The sequence below is a fragment of the Brienomyrus brachyistius genome, chromosome 22, assembly GCF_023856365.1.
Source record: "Brienomyrus brachyistius isolate T26 chromosome 22, BBRACH_0.4, whole genome shotgun sequence".
Lineage (NCBI taxonomy): Eukaryota > Metazoa > Chordata > Actinopteri > Osteoglossiformes > Mormyridae > Brienomyrus > Brienomyrus brachyistius.
Window position 1 is genome coordinate 5,190,177 of NC_064554.1, and position 23,939 is coordinate 5,214,115.

At 40.2% G+C, this 23,939-nt stretch overlaps 5 protein-coding genes across 5 annotated transcripts; 2 read left to right on the top strand and 3 right to left on the bottom strand.

Annotated features, from left to right (window-relative positions):
* The first annotated feature begins 534 nt into the window (after positions 1-534).
* On the top strand, positions 535-1,482 carry LOC125718137 (hemoglobin subunit alpha-like). Its single transcript, XM_048991715.1, has 3 exons — positions 535-703; positions 869-1,076; positions 1,286-1,482. Exons 1-3 carry the CDS (start codon positions 609-611, stop codon positions 1,412-1,414), a joined length of 432 nt encoding a protein of 143 aa, XP_048847672.1. The 5' UTR covers positions 535-608; the 3' UTR covers positions 1,415-1,482.
* Positions 1,483-4,428: 2,946 nt separating this feature from the next.
* On the bottom strand, positions 4,429-5,337 carry LOC125718230 (hemoglobin subunit beta-like). The gene is made up of 3 exons (XM_048991904.1): positions 5,171-5,337; positions 4,813-5,035; positions 4,429-4,666 (listed from the first exon to the last, which is right to left on the bottom strand). Exons 1-3 carry the CDS (start codon positions 5,260-5,262, stop codon positions 4,535-4,537), a joined length of 447 nt encoding a protein of 148 aa, XP_048847861.1. The 5' UTR covers positions 5,263-5,337; the 3' UTR covers positions 4,429-4,534.
* Positions 5,338-7,266: 1,929 nt separating this feature from the next.
* On the top strand, positions 7,267-8,236 carry LOC125718256 (hemoglobin subunit alpha-like). Its single transcript, XM_048991949.1, has 3 exons — positions 7,267-7,439; positions 7,735-7,942; positions 8,038-8,236. The coding sequence occupies exons 1-3, from the start codon at positions 7,345-7,347 to the stop codon at positions 8,164-8,166; spliced, it is 432 nt and encodes a 143-aa protein (XP_048847906.1). The 5' UTR covers positions 7,267-7,344; the 3' UTR covers positions 8,167-8,236.
* A 4,431-nt stretch (positions 8,237-12,667) lies between these two features.
* On the bottom strand, positions 12,668-13,731 carry LOC125717846 (hemoglobin subunit alpha-1-like). The gene is made up of 3 exons (XM_048991164.1): positions 13,607-13,731; positions 13,278-13,485; positions 12,668-12,862 (listed from the first exon to the last, which is right to left on the bottom strand). Exons 1-3 carry the CDS (start codon positions 13,699-13,701, stop codon positions 12,734-12,736), a joined length of 432 nt encoding a protein of 143 aa, XP_048847121.1. The 5' UTR covers positions 13,702-13,731; the 3' UTR covers positions 12,668-12,733.
* A 6,991-nt stretch (positions 13,732-20,722) lies between these two features.
* On the bottom strand, positions 20,723-23,314 carry aqp8b (aquaporin 8b). The gene is made up of 5 exons (XM_048991423.1): positions 22,872-23,314; positions 22,387-22,513; positions 22,096-22,310; positions 21,304-21,438; positions 20,723-21,128 (listed from the first exon to the last, which is right to left on the bottom strand). The coding sequence occupies exons 1-5, from the start codon at positions 23,129-23,131 to the stop codon at positions 21,086-21,088; spliced, it is 780 nt and encodes a 259-aa protein (XP_048847380.1). The 5' UTR covers positions 23,132-23,314; the 3' UTR covers positions 20,723-21,085.
* Between the last annotated feature and the right edge of the window lie 625 nt (positions 23,315-23,939).

Genomic DNA, 23,939 nt, shown 5'->3' on the forward strand with positions numbered 1-23,939 from the left:
AGTCTGACCTGTTTTTCTTTCTAAAACACGAATCAAATTTTGTACTCGGTCAACCCGTTACAAGACAATACTCCTCCGTCCAGATATGTTTAAAGTATACATTAAACATAAGCTTTGTCTACAAACCACAATCCCAATAGCTGTATATAATACAATGGGTAATCAGTCGTTATATTTGAGTTTCCAATGCGTAATCCCCTTTAAAGCATATTATACAGTTGGAAAAGCTTAGCAAATTTAAATATAATTTTAATTTAAATATCATTTAATATTTAACTGAAATAACATTTTAATTCAGGAACTTAGAAAATGAATCCAGTGATAAAAGACAAGTTAGATCCAGAGTGAAATTAACCGATTTACGAATTCTGCAATTCGTAAAATGTATAATATCAATATACAATTGCTCTATTTAAAGCCATACGGACGGGTAATTGATTCCTAAATTGGATTACATCCAAGGTGGGTAAAAATGTAGGTGGGGTTGTCTGCGATCTGGGTGTGTCTGCTCTCCTTTCTCAATATAAGACGACACCGTTATTTCTGGTTTTCCAGCTCCGTCATAATTAGGGATATCTATCACCTGAAAAGACGAACAAGGAAACACGATGTCTCTGACCGACTCAGACAAGGCCATTGTGAAGAAATTATGGGCCAAGATCGCTAGCAAAGCTGATGAAATCGGTGCTGATGCCTTGGGCAGGTGGGATTTCTCAGATTAATCGGCTAAAAGCACATTTTCAAAACCTAAGCAATGTGATCCCTGTTAAAAACTTAACTTGCGTTGTGGACATTACTCCTGTTGTTTTTTTATGTTTCATGTGTGCAGAAATAATGAGTGTCCTAACATTATTTTTTTCCCTGACAGAATGCTTTACGTCTACCCCCAGACCAGGACATACTTTGCTCACTGGCCCGACATGAGCCCCGGATCCGCTCCTGTTAAAAACCATGGGAAGATTGTCATGAAAGGTGTCGGTGACGCTGTCAGCAAAATAGACGACCTCATCGGTGGACTAAGCGCACTTAGTGACTTGCATGCTTCCAAACTGCGAGTCGATCCTAGTAACTTCAGGGTAAGTCAGAATAATTAAACTGATGACGCCTGTTTTCCCAAACAGCATGAGCTGTGCAATAGATGAACTTTACACATCTGTACTATATGCTCAGCAGCACCGTCTATTCAAACCGTCTGCGTTATATGTACTACGTAACTCATGCCATCAGGTCGTTTATGCTGACACTTTTCTTATATGTAACCCGGTCAACACCTCCACTTTTGCAGATCCTGGCCCACAATCTTCTTGTATCCATCGCTGTGTTTTTCCCGGCTGACTTCACGCCTGAAGCTCACGTCACGATGGACAAGTTCCTGGGCGCGGTGGCTGCAGCCCTCTCATCTAAATACAGATAAATTCTGTAGCCAGTCCTTCCCAGTGCTGACATGCCGCAAGCTTCTTTCAATAAATAAAATTATTCAAACATGTTTTGTCCTTGTTTTAATTTAAAGCGTTTCATTTTTATTATGCTATACTCATGTATGAAAATGAACATGAATGTTTCGATACACGTGGTGCAGTGGTTAGCACTGTTGCCTAACGCCCCTGGGACCCGGGTTCGAGTCATTCATTGACACTTTATTGATCCCCGTAGGGAAATTATCTTTACGCCTCCCACAACTTGCTCTTTTTTTTCATAGAGGACGTTGTCTGCGAAGGGCTGCCACCCGTAGCGGCGCCCAAGGAGCTGGGTTCAAGGAGCCACAGGCTGAGGCTGGGTTTGAACCTGCGACCTTCTCATTACAGGCACACAGGCTTAGCCCACAGAGCCACACGCTGCCCCGGATTCTCTACCTGGGTCACGTGTGTCTGGGGTTTGCAGGTCTCCGGGGTGTTTCATTGATTCTATATAGGTCTAGTTTATCCACATAGATAAAAAAAATAAATAAAAGTCCCAATAGCGGGTGTTATGCCGAAAAGGCATGTCGTTCTCGGGAGCGCGCACAACCCAAAACAGCGAAAGGAAAGCTATTGTAAGGCTTTTGTAAGGTGTGAAAATAATAATTTCTGTTTAAGTAATCGTGTTTTGTTAAAACAACAGGCACGAATATAACTCTTATTATTTGTCATTTTTATGTATTATTATGTGTGTTTGTATGTCTAAGCGATGTTTTGCTCTATGTTATTTAAGGCTCCTGAGACAAATTCCCCCTTGGGGCAATAAAGGTTTCATTCATTCACATCCTATTAGCTGGTTGTGTGGTGATGGCATAGTCAAATTCTAGGCTGTCCTTTAACTTAAAACTTAAGCTTTAAACGCACTAATTAACTGTTTCATCCCCAGAAACACAGCAGTAATTAATGTCCATTGTAAGAAGAATGACTCGAATTTTCTCTGCTGTTATACCTGTTAGAGGAGGTTACTTTGATGAATCAAAGATATAACATGCATTATCTTGCTAATAAAGGTACTCAAATGGGGAACATACTGTAAATTTATTTGTTAGCAAAGAAAATTCCGTGTATTTTTTAAGTAAAAGTTAAGTAGCATGCAAATGTGTGCGCAAAAACGTTTGACTGGTAGTGTGTGCATGCATCAGATGTACAGTAACACTTGTCACGAAGAAAAACATAAATTTGTGGTTCAAGTTTTTAAAATGTCGAGGTCTTTGTTATAATGTATGGCTAAAATAGTGTTGCACCACACAGCTCGGATAACACTTACTTATCCCCAAACTGTATTAAAAAAACATGCTTGATGTTGGGGGTCAGTGCAAATATAATGTAACAAAATACTAGTATTTAAAATATTTAAAACACTTAAACTACGTAAATGTACTACTTTCTGTCTTTTTAAGAATCTTCATTACCAGGCTTACTGACTTCTAAATGTGGCATATCACTGGCTTTGGCTAGATGCAAGTAAATCACGTGACACAAAATGTTGGGCTCAGTTTTCTCGTTGTGAATTAACATTATTTTCCCGTGACCAGTAATCCAATGAAAGTAGCTGCTTTGATGCGCGGTACAAATTGCCTTAAGGTAAAGTATGCAGTAAGATATACTATCAGATATTGCTCACTAAATACGACAGAAAAAAATAGAGCGAACATATTCTTACTATAAGGTTTACTTATAACTTAATTCTATAACTAGTACAAATGCAATCTTTACTAGTAAGAATATGAATTCAAGATATCTACAATGCAGTTCTTGTAAAATTGATCATCTTTAATAGTAAGAACTCCATTTTTACAAGTAAGAATTCGTATTATAGAACTCTATAATTCATTTTTTACTAATAATATATTCCCATTGTATTTCGGCCTCACATATTCCAAATTAAATTTTCACTAGTAATAAGTCGTATTGTGGAGCTCTGTAATTCAGTTCTTACTAGTAAGAATTCCAAGCCCACATTCCATAAGTAGCCTAAGTAATGGGTAACAAGGTGTTTTCAAGATCCATCCATCCATTTATTGAAACTGTCATGCCCGGCTCGTCCGCTCCTCCTGTGTGCCACGCCCCCTGATTACCCACGTGTTTTCTCCCGATTGTACCCAGCTGTATCTAGTTCATTTGCTCAGTCCTGTGTATTTCAGTCCGTGTCTTACCTGAGTCCTTCGTCCGTCATTGATGTTAGTCTGCGTCCAATGTTCCCCGGCTCCCCGAAGCCCGATTAAACCCTCGTTTACCCCGATTCCTGCCTGCCTGCCTATTTTGGATCGCTCGCGCTCCCTGAGCGATCTTCAGTCCAGCCCGTCCTGCACTTCGCGTGACAGAAACCGCTTATGCTGTTCAGTATCGCGAGGGTACGGAACCCATCCCTGAGGCTACGGGCGCGAGGCGGATCCGGAGAGCGCCCTACCAAGCAAAAGTACTTAAATTTTACCAAATGTTGGTCGAAATTAGAAGCATTTAGACGCATTGTTTTCACAAAGCTGAAAATTTTATACCGTGCAAGTCCGCTAATTGATGCTCTCCGGTGTTTTATAGTTTCATTATTATTTTCTGTATGTATATTACAGTACTGTACTTAATGTCTTGCCTCTCCCCTATAACTACCGAGATCCGTTCACTTTGTCCCAAATGCAATTCGACGGATATATGTATATTTAAATTTATTTGCAAATACGATGCTTTATTATTTTTTTTGTTAGTTTAGTGTAAATTTGCAATAAAATAGCGCTCTTCATTATGAATTTTTTACTTTCTTACTTATGTGCCATGTTTAGAGTTTACTCATTACTTACTTCTCAATTTTTAATTTTCGTAATGATATTTTAGAATTGTGTCGGTTATTTTAATTCCGGGTAGAAGAACTATTATGCCTACTATAATCGGACGTTAGTATTTATGTATGATCACATAAAGACATCTACACCATCACCACTGCACATATACACCACGTATTAAATCGTGACGAAAGTTGCTTTTGATGTAATTTTTATTTTTCAAATCCAGTCACACAGTGATCCATCAGAACATGTGGCCGGCTGTATTCTGCATTTTCGGTGAGGAGAGCAGTTGTGCTTTTAGTGGTACTGCCTGCCGAGGGCGGAAACGACCACAGCAAGGAACTTCTGGAAGGCTTCCTGCACATCAGCGTTGAATACAGAGGGTCCCAACTTGGCAGCCACGCACACGGTGATGCAATCGGACAGAAGCTGAAGGAGGAAAAAGATACACGTTTTAAAAACTAGTAAAGACCTTTATAATACACTGTGCAGTCAGTGGTGTTTAACGGGATGCTTGCGCGTTATCAATATCAAGATACACTGGTCAAGCATACACCAGCTTGCATTGCACTTACCCTGAAGTTATCAGGGTCGACATGGAGTTTATCGGAGTGCATCACACTCAGATCATTGTAGACTGCCTTGATGTTATCCATGTTCTTCACAGCTTTGTCCAATGCACCCATTACGACCCTTCCATGCGCGGCTACTTTGGCATTGCCCAAGATGGCAGCGGGACTGGAAAGATTACCGAAGGAACTGAAGTACCTCTGAGTCCAGGGGTACACGATCAGGGTCCTGAATGACACAGGGAATCACAGTAAGCACGCATGTACAATTACGGAAGTCATGCAGTCACATGGAGTAATTCGAGCCACAACTGTCTGAGAACGTATATTTAAGATTAATCGCGTTTTTCACTGAATACAGTACCTGGATAAAGCCTGGGGTCCGATTTCGTCGGGGCTCAATTTTCCCCACAGGGAGACGATGGCAGCACGCTCAGCTTCAGTCCATTGCACCATCTTGAAATTTTTAGATTTCTGGAAATTCTTATAAAAAGCTCTCCAAAAAAGATTGTCTTATTAACTGGGCTCGGAGATGCACTTTATATTTATTCTGCTTACTCCGCCCTACGAAAAATCCGACGAAACGATTGGATGAATTACACGAGGCAGCAAGTTTTGGTCACCTGTTACGAGATCGGCGCCGTGCCAATTGATAGAGCATTCGGGAAACACCTAAATATATGAATTTGAAAATATGTTATTTAAAAGTAAATAAAATCGTACATTTATTAACAAATATAAAAACTGTATTTTATAAAGTTCAGAATTTAACTGCAATTGAGGTTACGACAATAAAATTCGAACATTTACAAATAGGCTTATATATATGTGCGCTGGTTTAAAAGAAAAACTCTCTCAAAAAACCTGTTTGGATACAAGCCCATTAAAATTATTATGCTTAATGAAAACTCTTTATCTTTAAATTCAGAGAGGTTCCACCCTGTGTATGTTTTACAATTTCTGGGATTTTAATGATTAACAGTAATGTCAGTTGGCCACTGTTTGTTAATGTTGTCAGAAATTGATAAGCAATTTTTAATTTCACGTTGCACACTCCCTTTAATTTCTACGCCATGCATGTTTTATTTATATACATTCTCTCATATATTTTTGCAGTTTTAAAACACATTTAATTCGCCTATTTTAGTAACTCAATAAAAATTAAATATTCTTGAATATTTTCAAAAATATTTTTAACTGCTTTATATAAGCAGTCCTTGTAGGGGGCTGCTTAACAACGTTGATTTTACTTTTGTTTTAAATTAACAAATGTCTTCACGTCACAAAAGATACGGATGTTGGGTTTTTCTTGTTTCTTGTTTTCTGGACAATCTAAGCACCGAACCTTATATTGTAGCAAAAATAAATATTCTTTAATTTAATTCATGCACACTCACTCCGCACACTGCATTTTGACATTTACACGTCCATTTATATATTTTTATGTTAATTTATGCATGCATGCATTTTTTCATCGGTACACAAATCTATGCTTTCTGTACTGTAACATCGCTATTTTATATATATATTTATGTATCCTTCATATGCTTGTCTACTGTTAAATTGTTTTTCTTTTTGCAGCATCTCTCGATGAAATTATTAATTTCATCGTGTATATGGACATATGACAAGGAATTCTTTGAATTTTGAGTCTTGTTTTTTATCTGCAACTTTGTTTCGTGAGTATTTCATGTTCAGAGTTTACGCATTCGACTGAATTCGACTTGCGGAATCCTGAAACGTGCCGAATTTCGATATTTCTATGCATTGTTTCAGGCGTAGACACACATGCTGAAGAAACATGATTCAAAAGTTTAATAACATGTTTTTCAAAGCAAATTGTTACAAACATATGAACTCCAAACAACACATTTTAAGCACAAGAAGAAGAATGGTAATTCTTTCTAATTAAAAACTTTAAGCATACATAGCAATACATATCTAGGCTACACATAATTACATTTGGCAGTTATTATTTCTAGCAACGGCGCAGGAGATAATTTGATATTGTCGCGGGGGGCACATAAACTAATATAGTTTAAATACAAAGGTATATTTATTAGGGGGATGAATGAATCCCAGTTCCTATGCTTTAGATTGTTACACATTTTTACAAGACTTTTTGTTATTTTTGTCACGTTTGTTTTTGCTGTCCATGAAATACAGAGAAATATTTTTTTTATCTTTATTTGTACTATTATATTATAAATTATATACATTTTTTAAATGATTAGTCCTTTTATTGGTGGCCTTTCGCAACATTGTTCTACCGAAATTATTAACATTTAAGGCATTCGTACTTAAGTAAAATATTTTTGAAAGTTACATTAGATTTAAGATGATAAGCAAATTAACGAATAGTTGAAGTACCGCCTCATTCTCCTGATATGCAAATTAGGGGCGTGATTTGGACCCAACATCTGGGTGTGCATGTATTCGGTGAGTATAAAGGAAGGGGCTCCGTCTGCGACACCACCAAAAATTGTTATTCTTCTAATTCTATCCGAGCGCTTTTGAAATATCTAAGAAGACGCGACAATGAGTCTCTCAGCCAAAGACAAGTCCACAGTTAAGGCTTTCTGGAGCAAAGCCAGCGGAAAGGCCGACGAAATCGGTGCTGAGGCACTGGGCAGGTGAGCTTAATTGCGTCTGCAATTTGCAAAGATTCTCATGCGTTTTATTATTCGGTATTATTTTTGGTAACCGTCTTAGGCGACGACTAGGTCACGTGTTTACTTATATAGCTAATATATACATAATAATTACATAATATGTCCCACTGACGTATGCAGGAAATAATCTAAATTAAGAATGATGATTAAAAAAATAAATCTGTAGCAAACGGGGGTAATCGCAATAGAAGAAGGGTCCACTGTTACTAGAAATAACTCATCTTTCTTATTTTTGCTTTTTGTTTCCCCCAACCAGAATGCTTTCCGCCTACCCCCAGACGAAGACTTACTTCGCCCACTGGGCTGACCTGAGCCCCGGATCCCCTCAGGTGAAGAACCATGGAAAGACCATCATAGCAGCAGTCTCCGATGCCGTCGCTAAAATAGACGACCTGCAAGGTGCCTTGAGCAGCCTCAGCGAGCTGCACGCTTTCAAACTGCGGATCGATCCGGCCAACTTCAAGGTAAGCGAAGGACAAATTATGTCGTAAGAATGAGAACTTGACCGTCCGCAAACATGGGCAGTCTCATACATTTCGCTGTGTTTACTTTCTTACAGATCCTGAACCACAACCTCATCGTATGCTTCGCCTTGTTCTTCCCGGCTGACTTCACTCCTGAGGTTCACGTGTCAGTTGACAAGTTCTTGGCGAATGTGGCTCTGGGTCTTTCTGAGAGATACCGCTAAATTTCTTTGGATGTCACTCCAGCGCAGCAAAGCGCATGAATAAGAATCAATAAAACTCACAGAGAATCAATTGCAGTATTGTCTTTTGTCTGTGTAATTCCACAATTCATCATATATTTAACGTACTTACAGTTACATGACAGTGTAATGCCTGTGTTTATTATAGACTTAGAAAAGTAAACTAAAATATTGGACAAATATATCTAAATAATAAAAAACAAAAGCAAAGTAGCGAACAACAGTAAGTTGATTTCGAATAAGATGAATAAAGAACAAGTTCAAACACACTACATATAAATCCAGGGTAAAGTAGCACGAGTGTATTACCTTCATGCTAGAAACGAGAAAGAAGCTGCATTTATGAAACACTTTTGTCATGGATAGCCCACTCTGACGTATCTGGCGTGACACTCATGGCACGTGCACGCTATCAGACTCTTCTTACGGCAAGTTTATTATTCCATTATAAACCTAAAATTAGCTACATCCAAAGCGCGGGAAGGGATAGTTTGCAAACCTATATAGACTGTTTACAAGGTAATGAAACTCCTACATAACACGTCAATGCGTGTGCAGACTTGCCTATAGAATTGGAAATCTCATGCCAGCCAGCTGCCAAAAGTTGGCAACCCGAGGTATGCAGCATTTTAAAATATAAATTTAAGTTGAGTTCCCCACGAGCGAGTTTAAGTTAAACGTGTAAATAAGAATAAAATCATTTTCTTGCAGTCTTCTTTATCGAAGGATTGAAAGACAGCGCCTGATAAAGCACAACGCCCCCCTCCCGAGGGGCGGCGGTTTGAGGTCTTCACCCATTTAAGGGGATCCAGGGGGTTGTATTGGTCGGCTTTGGTTATGGGGGGGGAGGGGAATCTGAAACATAAATAAGAATTTGCAATATACTGTCATATGAAAAAAAATGTACAACTCATCGAATATTTAGTTCTTTCTTAAGAAATATCAACATATTGGACATCCTCACATCCATTACTGCATGTTTAAAATGCCTAGAATTAGATCGTCTTGCAGCGCATCAGGTGAAAATGATTAGAACATCGTTACAGAGCTTTTTGCTGGAGCCTGTCTTATTTAAACCACAGCCATTTAGTTAGATTTGCTCTTGATTGTTGAAGCGAGTGGTATCACCACGGTGAAATCCAGAAAGCTCTCCGAGGCCATCTGAAAGAAGATTGTAGGTGCATATGAGTTGATATGTTGATATTTCAAAATAAAGCACTAAATATTTAATGGGTGTCCTATTTTTTTCCACATGACTGTACATATAGCGAAATTACAGAGCCAATACTTCCCAGCACCAATCATCTACATAGACGAGTCATTCGACGTGCTTTAGAAAGAAAGGCGATATGAAAAAGTGCATGAAGTGAAACATGTAAGAACATATATCGAAACTGACAATGAGCCAGTAACATCAATTATGTGAAATCGGTAGAGATTAAAATAGTTTTAGGGACATAAACGTAGTGACAATTGGCTGGAGAATCCACCCGCATCCATGACACAAATCACGTCCTGGTGAGGGCGGGAGGGCCTGGGGCTAGAGCCTATCCCTGGCAGTTAAATCACAAGACAGGGGAACGTCCGTGTACTAATATCTAATACAATTACAATTATAGTAAGATCTCAGTCAACATGGTCAAAATCAAGTACAGATCGCAAAGTCGCATCGAGCAGGATTAGGGGATAAAGTTCATTCGCAAAGGTCCCAGCAACAGCAGTCAATCTATGTGAAGAAAAACCAAGAATAAGAAGCTTAATGCTTTGAAATGAAATGAACAGGTGTTGATCATTGTTTCTTTTCCGAATATGCAGGCAATAAAATCCATGCATGTTCAACGCTTTGATTGGCGCATCATCAAAAGTCCGCCAAACAGTAAAATTTTGAAAAAACATGGCCACCGCCAGGTGGCGCTATTCATTCAGGAACGACCCACGTCCTTCTTGGGCTTTGGATCTTACTGTATCTTTGAAGACATTTACATTACACTCGCTCCAGGAAGTCTCAGAAATTATACAAAATAAATTATGAAGCCTCCATAACAGCCACATTTAAGTCTTATGATTTCCTTGCTTCGGGCAATACGACGGGAAGAATGGATTATTTCTTTGCTACGTGAACCTTCATGTTGAAATCTCAGCTCTGTTCTCCATATTATGGAAATATCACATAGAGGACTACTTCAGAAAAGGTGGTTTGTATTCTCTGCTTCCTCGTCTTGCTTTTACTCACAGCACAGACAACAGGGTAGATTTTGTTTAATAAGCATATATACAAGACTCACTCTACCGCTTACTCAAACGAAAACGTCACTTAAAACAGAAAACGCACTGTAGGTAATAAACTCACACACAAAGATCATGGTCGTAAAGTCAAATATATAAGGGCATGTTATTTTTGGTACATTACACCTTACAGGTTAACAAATCAATATAATCATATAATGTAAAATATTATGACGGATGAGGACATATAATTCAACATTTCATTTTACGTTTACAAACATTTGTTTATCATCCGATTTTGTCCAAAGCGACGTATAGGGTCCGACATCACAAGCACGCAGCTGCCAGAGAGACGACTTCAGTCCAAGCTCAGATGGGCGGGATTTGATGGTGTTATGCCGTGCCCACTTTGTAGTGTCCCAGTAGCTCCAGGTTCAGGCAAAGACAATATGAACAATTGCCGAGAAGGGCATTTTCTGAGGGGGGTGTTACGCAAACTGCGGGAGCCAGCCAACTCCATCCCCTCATCGACAAGTTATGCTTTTGTTTTCTTGCAACAGGACACTCCACCTTTGACAGCCATGAGAGATTATTATTATTTATTAATTAATTAACTATACAGACACCTGGGTCCCCATCCTGGGTTGTTCCCTGCCTCGTGCCCATTGCTTCCGGGATAGGCTCCGGACCCCCCGCGACCCAGTAGGATAAGCGATTTGGAAAATGGATGGATGGATGGATGGATGGACTACAGACACTGCACTGATCTAAATCTGAGGCGTGCCTGTTATTTGGATGTGCTGTTTCTCAGCAGGTTTTATTTGCTCACAAATATGCTGCATCTCTGGCCATGACGTCATGCTGAATGGACACCAGAGAAATTACCGTGCAAAGTCCTGATGAGTGTTTGATTGATCTGCTAGCATCAGCAACAGGGTCCCTGTCTTTGGCTATAACCAAGTAAATAGTAACACCATACACTTGCTGTCACGCCACGTGAATACGGGTAAGGCAGGTGGGCAGGAAGAACCAGGCAGGAAGGCGGTAAACGGGGCAAACGAGGGTTTAATTGGGATACGGGCAGGACGGAAACGCAGGCATAAACAAACGGCAGGTAACGTCAATGACAGACACGGAAACAGAGGAGACCAGGACTTAAATACATTAAAGCAGGGCAACATAATCAGACGGGGCTGGAAACAAATCGGGGAAGCACACGTGGATAATCAGGGGGCGTGGCACACATGAGGAGCGGACGGGTCAGGCATCACACTTGCTCTGTCCAGCTCCATCCATGCATTCGAAACTGTGTACAAGCAGTGCAGATGGAGACCCAGGCAGATGGGTCACCTTTGAGAGGGGATTGGGGTTACTTAATGTCATCAGCTAATGCCTTTTTATCTACTGTAGATCTCTGCAGACTTCGTAGTTAAAGAAGAGTCTTTAATATTTTTTAGATCTACCATTTGAACTTTGTGGATATTTCTTTGGAATTTGTCCTATTTTGGATTTTGGGCAAAAACAGAATAGTAAGGAACTCCGTGATGTAGAATGACAATTCTATCCAGATTCAACTTTTCAGTCAGACAAAAATTCATGCATCAGCAGCCCAGTGAACCAGCTGTGAATCTCGAACAAATCAAGACCAGAACCTATGAACGAGATACTGGTTACCGAGACCCCAGATAAGATTAAGGCCATACAGAACCACGGATCAAAGATGTCGGCAACACTGACCAAAACAGAGGAGTAACACAAACAAGCTAAACAGAGCCCTGTAAACTAAACTCTGAATCAGACGAAGCTCTGCATGAGCCTGACACTCAAACAAGTTTGTTTACAAATGGGCAGCTCCCAATACTCACTGCTGTGTTCGACTAATATTTAGAGCTAGTGACCACTGGCTCAAAGATCACAGAGACCAACGTAAGGTCGCCTCATTACAAATATTAGGTGGGTTAATATCCCCATGTTTTCATGATTACATTACAGCATAGGGAAGGTCATCCATTATCAATTTTCACCTGAATGGATCAGTGGACAGCTTATCTGATGTGTGAAGAGGGGCACCCACTTGTGATGATAAACTTACAAAATAAAAGCCGCTAATAATATTATAAACAACTTTCCCCTCAATAGGGGATGTCATCTCACCCCTTTGCCTTACGTTCGATCTTTGTGAAACTTCAAAATTAAAATATTTTTCTAAAACATATGGATACAAGATAAAGACACAAAACTTGCGTTTGATTGTATATTTTATTATTTCTGACGTGTTACATTGTTTCACACGAGCTTAAAAACGCCGGTATCGGCCCAGCGCTTATCGGTATTTCTCAGACAGAGCCAGAGCCAGCCTCGCGAGGAACTTGTCCATGGCCACGTGGACCTCGGGGGTGAAGTCATTGGGGAAGAGCATGGCCATCACCACCAGCAGGTTGTGGGACAGAATCTGTTGAAACGAACGAACGCAGAGATGTCAACATTCAGCAGGTCTTTTGTATGCAGACGGTTTCCTCTATATTCGTGCAACGCGTAGTCTTCAGAGCTGTTATAATACTCATCTGGATGGCTGAACTAAAATACACAGCTGTTTAAATTGGAAAAAAATCCCTTTTACAACAACAACAACAACAACAACAACAATAATAATAATAATAATAATAATAATAATAAAACATAATTAGATGCAAGACCAGCAAAAAATTACGCTAACACTAGATCCCATTCGCTCTTATATACCTTTTTTTTTTTATGCAAGCAATATTTGAAAGACCCCCGCGACCCAATAGGACAAGCGGTTTGGAAAATGGATGGATGGAATATTTGAAAGACCAGAGAGATGTTGAAACTTGTTTAAAACTTGCCTTGAAATTAGCAGGATCAACACGCAGCTGGAAAGCATGCAGCTCACTCAGGTTGAGAAGACCGTTGGTCAGGTCGTCGATTTTGGCAACAGCTTCGCCGACACCTCCTACGATGATTTTCCCGTGCTTCTTCACCGGAGCAGAGCCGGGGCTCAGGTCTTTCCAGTGGGAGAAGTAAGTCTTAGTCTGAGGGTACACCGCCAGCATTCTAAGAAAGAGAACATATTATATTTTTAACTCACTTTCGACTCTCATCACATATATACATGAAAAGCCCCCCCACCAAAATAATCACGAATCAATGAAGTCGAACGGAGAACTCAGATTACCTGGAAAGAGCCTCATGGCCGACATCATCTATCTTGCCAGAAACCTTACTCCAGAAGGCCTGGACGGTAGCCTTATCCTTAGCTGTGAGACTCATGTTGCTTGTTGTTTGGATTACGAGGTAAATGCCAATGATCCGGGATAGTCCGGCATGCTTTTATGTACAAAGGGATGCATGGCTCCTCCCACTCGGGAGGTGGACCCTTTCCAGATTCTAAGATACATTATCATGGGATTCTGACAGCTAGCACTTTAAATAAATAAATGCATATAAAAACGCCAAAGGGGAATTACAGGCAATATTTCTTCCAGTTGCACGACAGGAATTAGACGTGCTGTTACCAGTTCTTTCTGTCCTATTTTGAAAAATCGATGTCTTGATTTTAGACAAATTCATGCATCACATAATTAAAGCAAAGATCACATAAACATTAAGTATTTCTTTCTACTACACAAATCACAAGACATTCTCCCATGATTTAAAAGTCTTATTTTTTGTGATTAGACAAAGAATACATGAAAATATATATTTTTACTAGTCACATACCAAGAAGTTCTCTATTTCTTAGTAAAAATGATACTGATTTTATATTGTTGTCTTAAATTGATGGACATGAATACACTTCGATTATTTGGTGCGATCATAAAAACAATTTTTTCATCATATTCGTCAGTTTAAAATAATGATCCCGGGCTGAGAATATGTATTCGACTACGTATTGAAAAAAGCGAAATAACGAAAACGGGTATTTTTTTCCGGAATCCCACTTTTGACTGCCATCAATGTCGTAGTTTGACTAATTAACAGCAGAATGATTAAATGCTATTTAATATATTATGAAGTGATTTAAAAGGCTATAGCACACTATGAGCAAATCAGCTGTCGATCTATATTGTAGCATCTGCCTGACACAAATATGGATCTAAAACAAATTATGTGTGATTCTGCTATTATTATTTTTTTACCAAGTCTAGAAAAAAGATATGAATTTTGTAGATTGACGTTTTATGTTGCGGCTAATACGTGACAAAGACGAAATAAATAAAAAAAAAACGCTGGTAGCTATTAAAGGTGAGACCACAATTTGAAGATAAAATTTAACTATATTTAAAATCCTTTAGAAAATTAACAACCCTTTAGAAAATCTATACTGCATCTGCTTTTCATTTAATTATTTATTTTTCAGAAGAAATTATCTTTAAGGAGTTCATGATTTTGAATTTCTTTAATTGTTTTGTTTGAGAAACCTATTATGGATGTTTCGAGGGCGTTTTGCGTGTTTCCACTGATAACTGACATGCAAGCACTATGGCGTGATAACAAATACCGTCTCTGCCATTAATAGATAACTCAGTGGGCGGATTTGCCGATTGTAATACAGGTCAGCTCTATGATGTTCTCTAGTGTTTCCGTCTGTGTGACGGAGTTGTTAAAAGAAATGTTATAGGTAACGCGGGTTATCAGTCCTATATCAATATCGGCTTCGTTTTATACGGGTTTTGGGTTTATATACAAATAAATTCAAGATTATTGAGAAAATCAAACCATGTATAAGTGCATCCTATCGTAGGCCTAAATAAAATTTGAAAACTCGACAAAAACCGACGTTTTGTCGATAGGTATACTGGATATTGTCCAGTACATTTGTGTAAGATACTGGTCAGTTTTTACACATACACAATTATTGTGATTATTTATCTGGAATATGAGCTTGCAAGAAAGTCGACGTGTGATACAGAATTGACATTTCATTTTATGAGCTGAATCTCAATCTCAAAATCAATATAATTTATAGAAAATATAAACTAATTGTAACTGTTACGTTGCTTGTGACATTATATTATTTTTATTCCAGTAAAGTCGCTTTTGAGACAGAATTTCTGTTCTATAAATTCTTTTATAAAGTCGTTAAGAATGTTTCATATTCGGCAACGTTCGTGACATTATGATTATTCGCTAAGTCTGATTAGACCCTGTCTAATGCAGGCTGTAAGTCTGAGAGACAGAGGGACTCGTTCACCACAACACGCAGGGACTCGTTTATCCCAACATGGAAGCCAGGGTTAAAATCGTCTGAAAACAGTATCGCCACTGTCAGCTTGGCAGATGCCGAGAGGGGGGAGACGTCGGCACAAGACCGTAGCCATGGAGCCAGCATTTGAGGGGGGGGGGGGGGTACCAAGGCCATAATTAGGGACATTGTGAACACATCTGAATATTTTTTTTTTTGGGGGGGGGGGGGGGGGGTCATGGCCTTGCGTTCCGCCCCCCTCGTGTCTCCTTTTTACGGTAAACTCAAACCAGGTGGACCATAACAAACTACTCACATCTTGTGGATGCTGCAGGTAGAAATCCTCATACATGCACATGCATCCCCGTGCTCGCACACATGCACGTGCATCCCCCGTGCTCGCACACATGCACGTGCATCCCCGTGCTCGCACACATGCGCTCCCAACATCTCCCTTTGTCTCCATTTGTAGGTGGACATATGGCCTATATAGTAAGTGAACGCATTCCTATTAGCCTACACATAACTTAAAACTTTTCCACTTTCCTGATGACCTGCCAGTTTAATGAAGGACACATAGCTCAAAAACTGATGTCACCTTCTGAAACATCTTATTCAAAGACATAAATCCTTCTGGCTTTTGTGGATTTTGTTTGAATTTTGCCGTCGTGGGTTCTGGGTCCTTAGCAATTAAGTTCAGAACTGAGAAGCTTAGCTTGTGCCAGATGCAGTTTAGTAACAGCATCCCAAGCAGTACACTTCATGTAAAAAAAGAAAACGTCACGACAACTTAAAATTTTAAACTTACTGCACTAGATGTTTGAGTTTTGAGGGCAATTCAGAAAACCACCTATTGTTATGCAGAGTAATTATTTTTCGTTCAGATAATTTATCTTTCATAGCTGTAAAAACTTATAGATGCATTTTTCTGTGTGTTTTGTGTTAGCATCTCATTCAGCTTGTGTTCTGTACACATGTGGCTGTGTGAGCTAAGTCTCTCAACTCATGGATTAAAGGTCACCAGTTCAAACCCAGCATCAGCACAGGTGGGGGCTCTTGAGCAAGGCCTATGACCCCCCCCCCCCCCCCCCCCCCCCCCCCCCCCCAAGCAGCTGTCCTTCACAGTCAAGTTTGCTGTCATTCCCCACAGGGATCCTCAAGATGTGTCAGTTATTATTTATTACTTGTCATGTTTAAAATAAACATGCTAATTGAACTGCCTTCATTCCTAATAATTAGTTGGCCCATATTTTGCAGTTTTGAAGTCTTGGCATGTTTAACTGAAATTTGAAAGTTTTTATGCATATGAAAGATAAACCATCTGAATGAAAGGGAATAAGGTGGCGCAGCTTCTATTGTTTGTAATTCCGAGTATGTAAAACTAAAAATCTGAAGTTTTTATCGATATAAAAGATAAATTACCTGAATAAAAAAAATCATTATTTGACACAACAATAGGTGATTTCTTCAAAACTTAAAAGTTCGAGTCCTCAAAACTCAAAAATCTAGCGCAGTAAGTTGCCTTGAAATTGTAGGTTGTCTTAACTTTCTCTTTCTTACAGTGCCACGCGATACAGAAACTCGGCAATAAAAAACCAAAACAAAACAAATATCTAGACCGATTACAGCGTTCTTTTGAATAGCAAGGAATGTAAGTAGACGCAAATTCTACATAATCTATACCGAGTTTATGTAGGGTGCAGCGGTCAACATAATCTTTATCATAACTCAGGGTAATCTATGTAAGTTCAACAAAGCTAGCAATTTAATCTAACTCTGATATAATGCGAAATTATGTCTGTTATAATGAAGCAATAAATCTATGATTGTATGCACGCATAATTTGTAACATTACAGCATACCGGGGGTCAGTAATTTAAACTCGCAACACGCTGTAGAATTGTAGAAAATGCTATGTCATGTTTAGACTATTGTCCAACAGGCAATTTGTAGATGATTAACACTAGAAAATACAGAAAATACCAGAAAATAAAGAAACATTATATGTATGTCAGCCAGTGTCAATCAAGATGTTCAGTGTATTAAACCACCATCCCAAATCACAAGTGGCTCATCAACCATGACTGGATAGGCTCAAAAGAAGAGATTTTTGCTTACTGCCCCACCCCCCTTAAAAAAATCTCCTGTGCTCCTGGCCAAGTGACCTGTGTCACCTGGCTGGCGAGCGAAAGATGGAAATATAATTTTGTCAGCTTGTCTAATAATGTTAAAGCCCGTTCCGAAACGTGTGTTGTGGCCTCGTGTCTCACGTTTCCCACCCCTGACAAAGACGGCGGCTCGCGGTTGAGCAGTGATCCTTAGTCGGCCTATTTATAACGGTTCAGTTAAATATTCCCCGGTATTCCACCCTTTCAGTTCGCCAGCAGTTTTACCCGGTTCCCACAGAAAACAATACGTTTAAAAACCAACAACACTCAAAAAAGATAACGATTTTTATTTTAATTCAATATATAGATAGCACATATACTCTCAGGAAAATTTAAATAAAATTTGTACCTTTGCTTGTTACTGAGGTTGTACCCTCAAGGGTCTGCAATTGTACCCTTACCTATAGTTATTCAGATTAACATTTTTGTACCATCTATGGTACATTAGTGATGTTTGTACCTCTAGGATGTTCCTCAGAGTCAATTTCTGTATACTTAAAAGGTATAAGGGTACAGTTCCGGTGACAAATCAAAGATACAGATTTTTAGCCTTTTTCTGAGAGTGTAAACCATATTTTGCAGGCTCGGTTTTGAAACTAATGCATTTCCAATACATTTTCCGTCTGTTTTATGATAAATCAGAATAGTGTTTAACTCAAATTCTCCCTCACGTGAATTTTGCATTAATGATTCAGCGATAGTTTTATTGTGAATTTTAAAAATATGTGTGTTAATTTTCTAATTAAATTTCACACATTTGTGCCCAGACCAAAGTCTCGTTAATACCACTATTTAATACTATTATTTAAGATGAACAATGCATGCAATGTCGAAGAAAATGTTTTGAAACATCGGAAAATCCACATGTACCTGACAGGTCACTTTTCCTTATATAACTTAAAATACAACATAAGCTCCAATTAAGAGCGTGAAGCACCTAAGAACCGTTAAGGCCAAATATGAAACTTAATATCACTTACACTGACTTTTATTTACGCGCTGGAAAGTGATTGTTAAATGAAATCATGGCCCCGCGACAGATCTAGGATGGATGCCAATAAATTGCACTCAGTGTTTTGATTATACGGCTTATAAAGTTTTATATCATCCACTCCCCGCCCCGTTTCCACTTATCTCTGTATTACGGTGGGTTGCGTCCCTGGTAGTTAGCAAGGAAGCTACAGTACATTACAGTAAAAATGTTGCTTCCCTATGCACACTTAGGCTGAAACCAAAGAAGTATTAAATGCATAAAAATATCTAAATGAAGTGCAGCATTATTTGTAGAGGAGGTTATAAAATGCGGCGCCGCGCGTCTCTGGGCTCCACAGAACGGCGGCTGGTTATCTCCTTTGCCAAATGTGCCCCTTTATCGCCGCATCCTGACGGGTTCCGCCCTCAAGAAAAAAAATGCAACTTTTCTTTCTACTACAAAGAAACAAACAGTGATATCCAAACGTTTCTTTTAAAAACGAATTAAATCAACTTTCTGAATGAAGATGATACGTGCTATCAATCAATGAGTAAATTTGTACAGTTGAACTAAGGTTTTCAAAGGTCTACATTAAAAAAGCGAGCTTTAAGATTGTTTCTGAAGGACATTGTACAGACTTTATCATGTCAGAGCGATACATAAATTAATACAGTTATTTAATATATGTATTCCGGACTTTCATTATTGTTCTGATCCGTTATTCACAATAGTTATTAGTCCTAGTGTTTATTACAAAATCAATTAAAATATTATTCATTATAAAAATATAAATATATATTGTTATAAAGTACGTTGGCACGCAGCACATGTTAAGGAAAACAAAACAGAAAAAAAATGATTTATTGTTTTGCGTTTTTCTTCTATATGGTTTTGAATGTTCTTAAAATGGTATTTTTAATCTATTTTTAAAATATATTTAAAAAATATTTTTAAATAATATTCTGAGATTTGCACGTCAGGACCACCGTAATAAAGCAATGGTTTCAATCTTTATTAAGTCTGGGACCCCCACATAGTAGACCAGAGTGTAGATCCCCTTACCACTAACGTGTGATCATATAAATAGGCCAATAACTAACAAATAAAGACCGTGGGAGGAGGGGTCGCTCTTCTCTGTGCGATTGCGGGATCCTCTCATACATGCCCTCCCCTCGTGGGCAAACCCTAAGGGCTGAGAACAGGCAGCTGTGTTCGGCCCTTAGATACCCCGGGGAGCCTCACACACGATGTGTGGTGTTGTTGGTTTGCCATGCCGCATTCTGAGCGCTCAAACTTGTGTCTCCCGTCCAGCTCTGATCCGTCCTACCTCCTGTTCTATGCCTTCGGTGTCTGACTGACTCCCCCCCCCCCCCCCCCCCGCAGCTGCTTATCACCCCCGCTCCGCGACCCTGACTACCATTCTGCCTTACTTTTGCCTTTCTGGTTGCCCTGGGGCTGAATAAACTGTGTTGTCTGCCACTGGGTCTCTCCCGAGCTCTTTTTTGTCGTAACGTTTACAAAGACACTCATTTCACCTTCACTTTCGTCTCGCTATTATTTTGTGTCTGTGTACCGCTACTAAACTACAGTTATTGTAATACTATTTCCATTACACCCTTTCGTGCAATTGTTTATGGTTGAGGTATTGCGGAAATGGGTGAGTGTTAGGGCTCTAAACCCCACTAGCAGCATCGTTTCAGCACCACGGACAGCGGCCGTCACCGGTTAAAGCCACACACCTGTCACCGCTTTCATCAGCACAGCGGATCCGTAAGAGACAACAGCACAGAAAGAAAATTTGATGCCAGGACTTGGGAAAATGACAAGACACTTATGGGCTGAAGGGCCGATGCAATCGACAAACTCCTTGTAGAAAGTGCGTTGGAAGCTGACACAGAAGCGCTACCAACATTCCGGTTTTATTGGATTTGGCTGCAGGCACTATATAAATAAAAATCCACAACATTTTCAAAAGAAAGGAATGTTTTATTATAGCAGAAATCAGGATTTGTTGGTTTGAGACCGCGGGATATGTTTTAGCTTGGGACATAGCGCCACCTGCTGGAATAATATTTAAACACAATATCTCGGTGAGGCTGCAGCCGCTAAAACGTTGGCGCAGATGTTTCGTTTTGCTAAAATTGCAATGAGTGTTTCTATAGTCGCTATAATATTAATCTTTTTCACTTTTAGTGTTCAAAGTATGCTTAAGCACATTTCTCTCTTAAGCAGGAGCATAACAAAATCACACTTAATCTTACGATCCAAAATTGTCGTCTTCATATAAGAGTCAATAATTAGATCTTCCGTTATCGTTGGTGATAAGTGTCATTTCAGGATAAGTCGAGTTTTGTTGTCTCCGAGCAGAAACCTGTAAATGAAACATGAGAAGTGTGAATTGTCAGTATCAATAACTTTCAAAATAACATAGATCAGACTCTAGTCAAATATAGGTGCATGCTGTTTTGCGGATAACTAATTACGGGGGCGCTGGGCTGATGGCCTGAAATGACCACGTGGCAACCCAAACATGACAGGAAGCTCACCTCACCAATGCAGCTGCCACTATGCCTCCCAAAATAGGGCCCACCCAGTACACCCAGTGGAAGGACCAGTAGTTAGTCATGAGAGCAGGACCCAGAGCCCTGGCTGGGTTGAGACACGTCCCAGACACGCCCCCCCTGTGGCAACGGCAAGAGAATGACTGCCAGTCAGCGAGTGACTGAATCAAGCACTGCGTTCAGTCACAGCACATGCGCTAAGTTATTAGGTTCTAATACATGCAAACCTCCTATTCTGAGGTTTGCAAACCACATTTGATGCTTTGAAGGTCTGACAAATGTCTCTTGTTTTATGTTTCCTGGTTCCAAAATTGAGGAACAGACTGAAAACTCCAGCTGAGACAGTACTGAGCTTCACTGCGTTATGCTGGATGACTCTGCTAATAATTATTCCATTAATAATAATAATCTAATAATGATTCAGAGCCAGGGATTTTTCTGAAATGTCAACTATCAGCCTTGAGGTTCCAAGTCCCTGTGTCACAGACATCCTACAGAGGTCTGTGAGCTACTGAGCTCCAAGTCCTACAGACATCCATGCCCTACCGAGGTAAATATCCTACAGAGGTCTGTGTCTTATAGGGGTCCACATCTTACAGAGGTCCATGTCCTACAGATGTCTGTGAGCTACTGAGCTCCAAGTCCTACAGACATCCGTGCCCTATAGAAGTACATATCCTACAGAGGTCTGTGTCTTATAGGGGTCCACATCTTACAGAGGTCCATGTCCTACAGATGTCTGTGCCCTACACAGGCGCAGTAGGGGGGCACGCTCACCCTGCCAGGATGTTGATGAGGACAGTGCAGCCAGCCATAAACGGTACCAGGGGGGTGCGGCTCTTGTGATTGACAGCTCCTAGTAGGACCACCAGGGCAATGAGGCAGGTCATGGCTCCCTCAGCAAACAGGGCCCTGGCCACCTGGTCCTCGGACCTCAGGATGGTGAAGGCGGCGCCGGTGGCTTCGTCGTACTTGGCTTTGGTCGTCATCACCTGAGAGGGTGCAGACCCAGTTTGGAAACCCGGAGCTCAGCGGGCACAGCAGTGTCCCCTCAAGGAGCGCACTCACCTTAGACATGGCGGCTCCAATCACGCCCCCCACCAGCTGGCTGACGATGTACGGTCCAACCATGACCAGCTCCATACCCCCACACAGGTAAATGGGGATAGTAAATGCTGGGTTGAAATGGGACCCACTGGACAAAAAGGTGCCAATGAAGTTTACCAAAAAGTTTATATATATTAAGTCCACTGTGAAGAAATGGAACAAATCCACATATTTATTTATTTTGTAAAATTAACGGCATTCTGGGCTAAATGCCTAAATAGCTATATATATTATATCAGACGGGATGATTATATTTTAAGGGATATGCTAATGAAATATACTGTATTTATTATGATTAGTATGTCATTTCTTTCACAAGTCACTCAAAATCCAAAGATATGCATGACTGTGTTAGAATAACTCGCATCACAGTAAACACGGTGGTAGTATCGTGCTCTTTCAATACACACGACATACGGATTGTCTGAAGGCAGCCAAAGTTTCACCTGATCTCTGCCATACACGCCACCAAAACCACGACGGCCAGGCCGTGCACCAGCGCAGGCTGCAGCCTCCCCGCCGACTCTACGTCCTCGATCACCGAGACGCAGCCGATGAACACGAAGAACATGGTCCCCAGAAGCTCGGCCGCGCACGGCTGGATCATCCGCTCCATCCGGCTTGGAGACCCGCCCTCTTTAGCTTTGCGACTGTCTCTTATTAAATTCTTCTCCATGTCTCGGAGCTCCAGCCTGTCTTCGGCCATCGCGTCGCTACTGAAGGGGCACTTAGAAATGCAGACCTGCTACGCTCGTAGTTATACAGGAATCGTTTTACAGCCATGTAGCTGATAACCACGTGAACTCTGGATCTGCCTCAAAAAATGACTCATTCTTAACTCTTAACGAAACGTGTGGTTACGGCCTTGGTCGGATTTATAATCTGTCAATCTTCCAGCCCCAGCACTGCGATGGCAATATCATTTGACAAGCTGCCGTAAACAAACCAGCACCGTACATATAGATCATTTTTTTGCATGTATGAGTTACTGAACATTTCGTCTTGTCTGCGGCTTCCGCAAAACGCGTAAAACGTTCCCACTTAATTTCCGCGACATATGGAAATCGCGATGGTGAAAGTCGCCATGCAGAAGGCTCGACTGTAGTTAAAGACCTGCCTATTCCGGAAGCCGATCTTACGGACGTCTGTCCGCGTAGACTGTCTGGTAACTTAGGGGAAGATGCACATGTATCCGTCAAAAGACTGTGAAAGTGGCTTTTTGCAAGGTGGCAGCAGAGTGCCCGCACCCTGCGTGTCGTTCGTATGCAGGATGTAATCAAATGCATGACACAGCTATTAAGGACGTTATCTGTTTCACAACTGAGTTAGATACAAGACTTCACAGTGATTGGTGGTAATAAAAACTAATTATTTGGAAAACCGAACATAATTCCCTTACGCTTTGATACTGGAAAATAATGTCTGCATAAAATGCATATGAAAAAGCTAATTAAGCATAAATATAAACCACCATTGGTTGCTTCTCAAATACTGGTTCTCTGCCACCCTAAACA

Bases quoted from the DNA above. Each gene is read 5' to 3' on its own strand.
- LOC125718137 (XM_048991715.1), top strand. From the start codon at position 609: ATGTCTCTGACCGACTCAGACAAGGCCATTGTGAAGAAATTATGGGCC. The intron at 704-868 runs GTGGGATTTCTC...TTTCCCTGACAG, and splicing joins GGTGCTGATGCCTTGGGCAG to AATGCTTTACGTCTACCCCC. The intron at 1,077-1,285 runs GTAAGTCAGAAT...CCACTTTTGCAG, and splicing joins TCGATCCTAGTAACTTCAGG to ATCCTGGCCCACAATCTTCT.
- LOC125718230 (XM_048991904.1), bottom strand. From the start codon at position 5,262: ATGGTGCAATGGACTGAAGCTGAGCGTGCTGCCATCGTCTCCCTGTGG. The intron at 5,036-5,170 runs GTACTGTATTCA...TGTGTCATTCAG, and splicing joins GGACCCCAGGCTTTATCCAG to GACCCTGATCGTGTACCCCT. The intron at 4,667-4,812 runs GTAAGTGCAATG...TTCCTCCTTCAG, and splicing joins TCGACCCTGATAACTTCAGG to CTTCTGTCCGATTGCATCAC.
- LOC125718256 (XM_048991949.1), top strand. From the start codon at position 7,345: ATGAGTCTCTCAGCCAAAGACAAGTCCACAGTTAAGGCTTTCTGGAGC. The intron at 7,440-7,734 runs GTGAGCTTAATT...TCCCCCAACCAG, and splicing joins GGTGCTGAGGCACTGGGCAG to AATGCTTTCCGCCTACCCCC. The intron at 7,943-8,037 runs GTAAGCGAAGGA...ACTTTCTTACAG, and splicing joins TCGATCCGGCCAACTTCAAG to ATCCTGAACCACAACCTCAT.
- LOC125717846 (XM_048991164.1), bottom strand. From the start codon at position 13,701: ATGAGTCTCACAGCTAAGGATAAGGCTACCGTCCAGGCCTTCTGGAGT. The intron at 13,486-13,606 runs GTAATCTGAGTT...TCTCTTTCTTAG, and splicing joins GGCCATGAGGCTCTTTCCAG to AATGCTGGCGGTGTACCCTC. The intron at 12,863-13,277 runs GCAAGTTTTAAA...TCGTTTCAACAG, and splicing joins TTGATCCTGCTAATTTCAAG to ATTCTGTCCCACAACCTGCT.
- aqp8b (XM_048991423.1), bottom strand. From the start codon at position 23,131: ATGGCCGAAGACAGGCTGGAGCTCCGAGACATGGAGAAGAATTTAATA. The intron at 22,311-22,386 runs GTGAGTGCGCTC...GCACCCTCTCAG, and splicing joins TTGGAGCCGCCATGTCTAAG to GTGATGACGACCAAAGCCAA. The intron at 21,439-22,095 runs GTGAGCGTGCCC...CCGTTGCCACAG, and splicing joins CTCATCAACATCCTGGCAGG to GGGGGGCGTGTCTGGGACGT.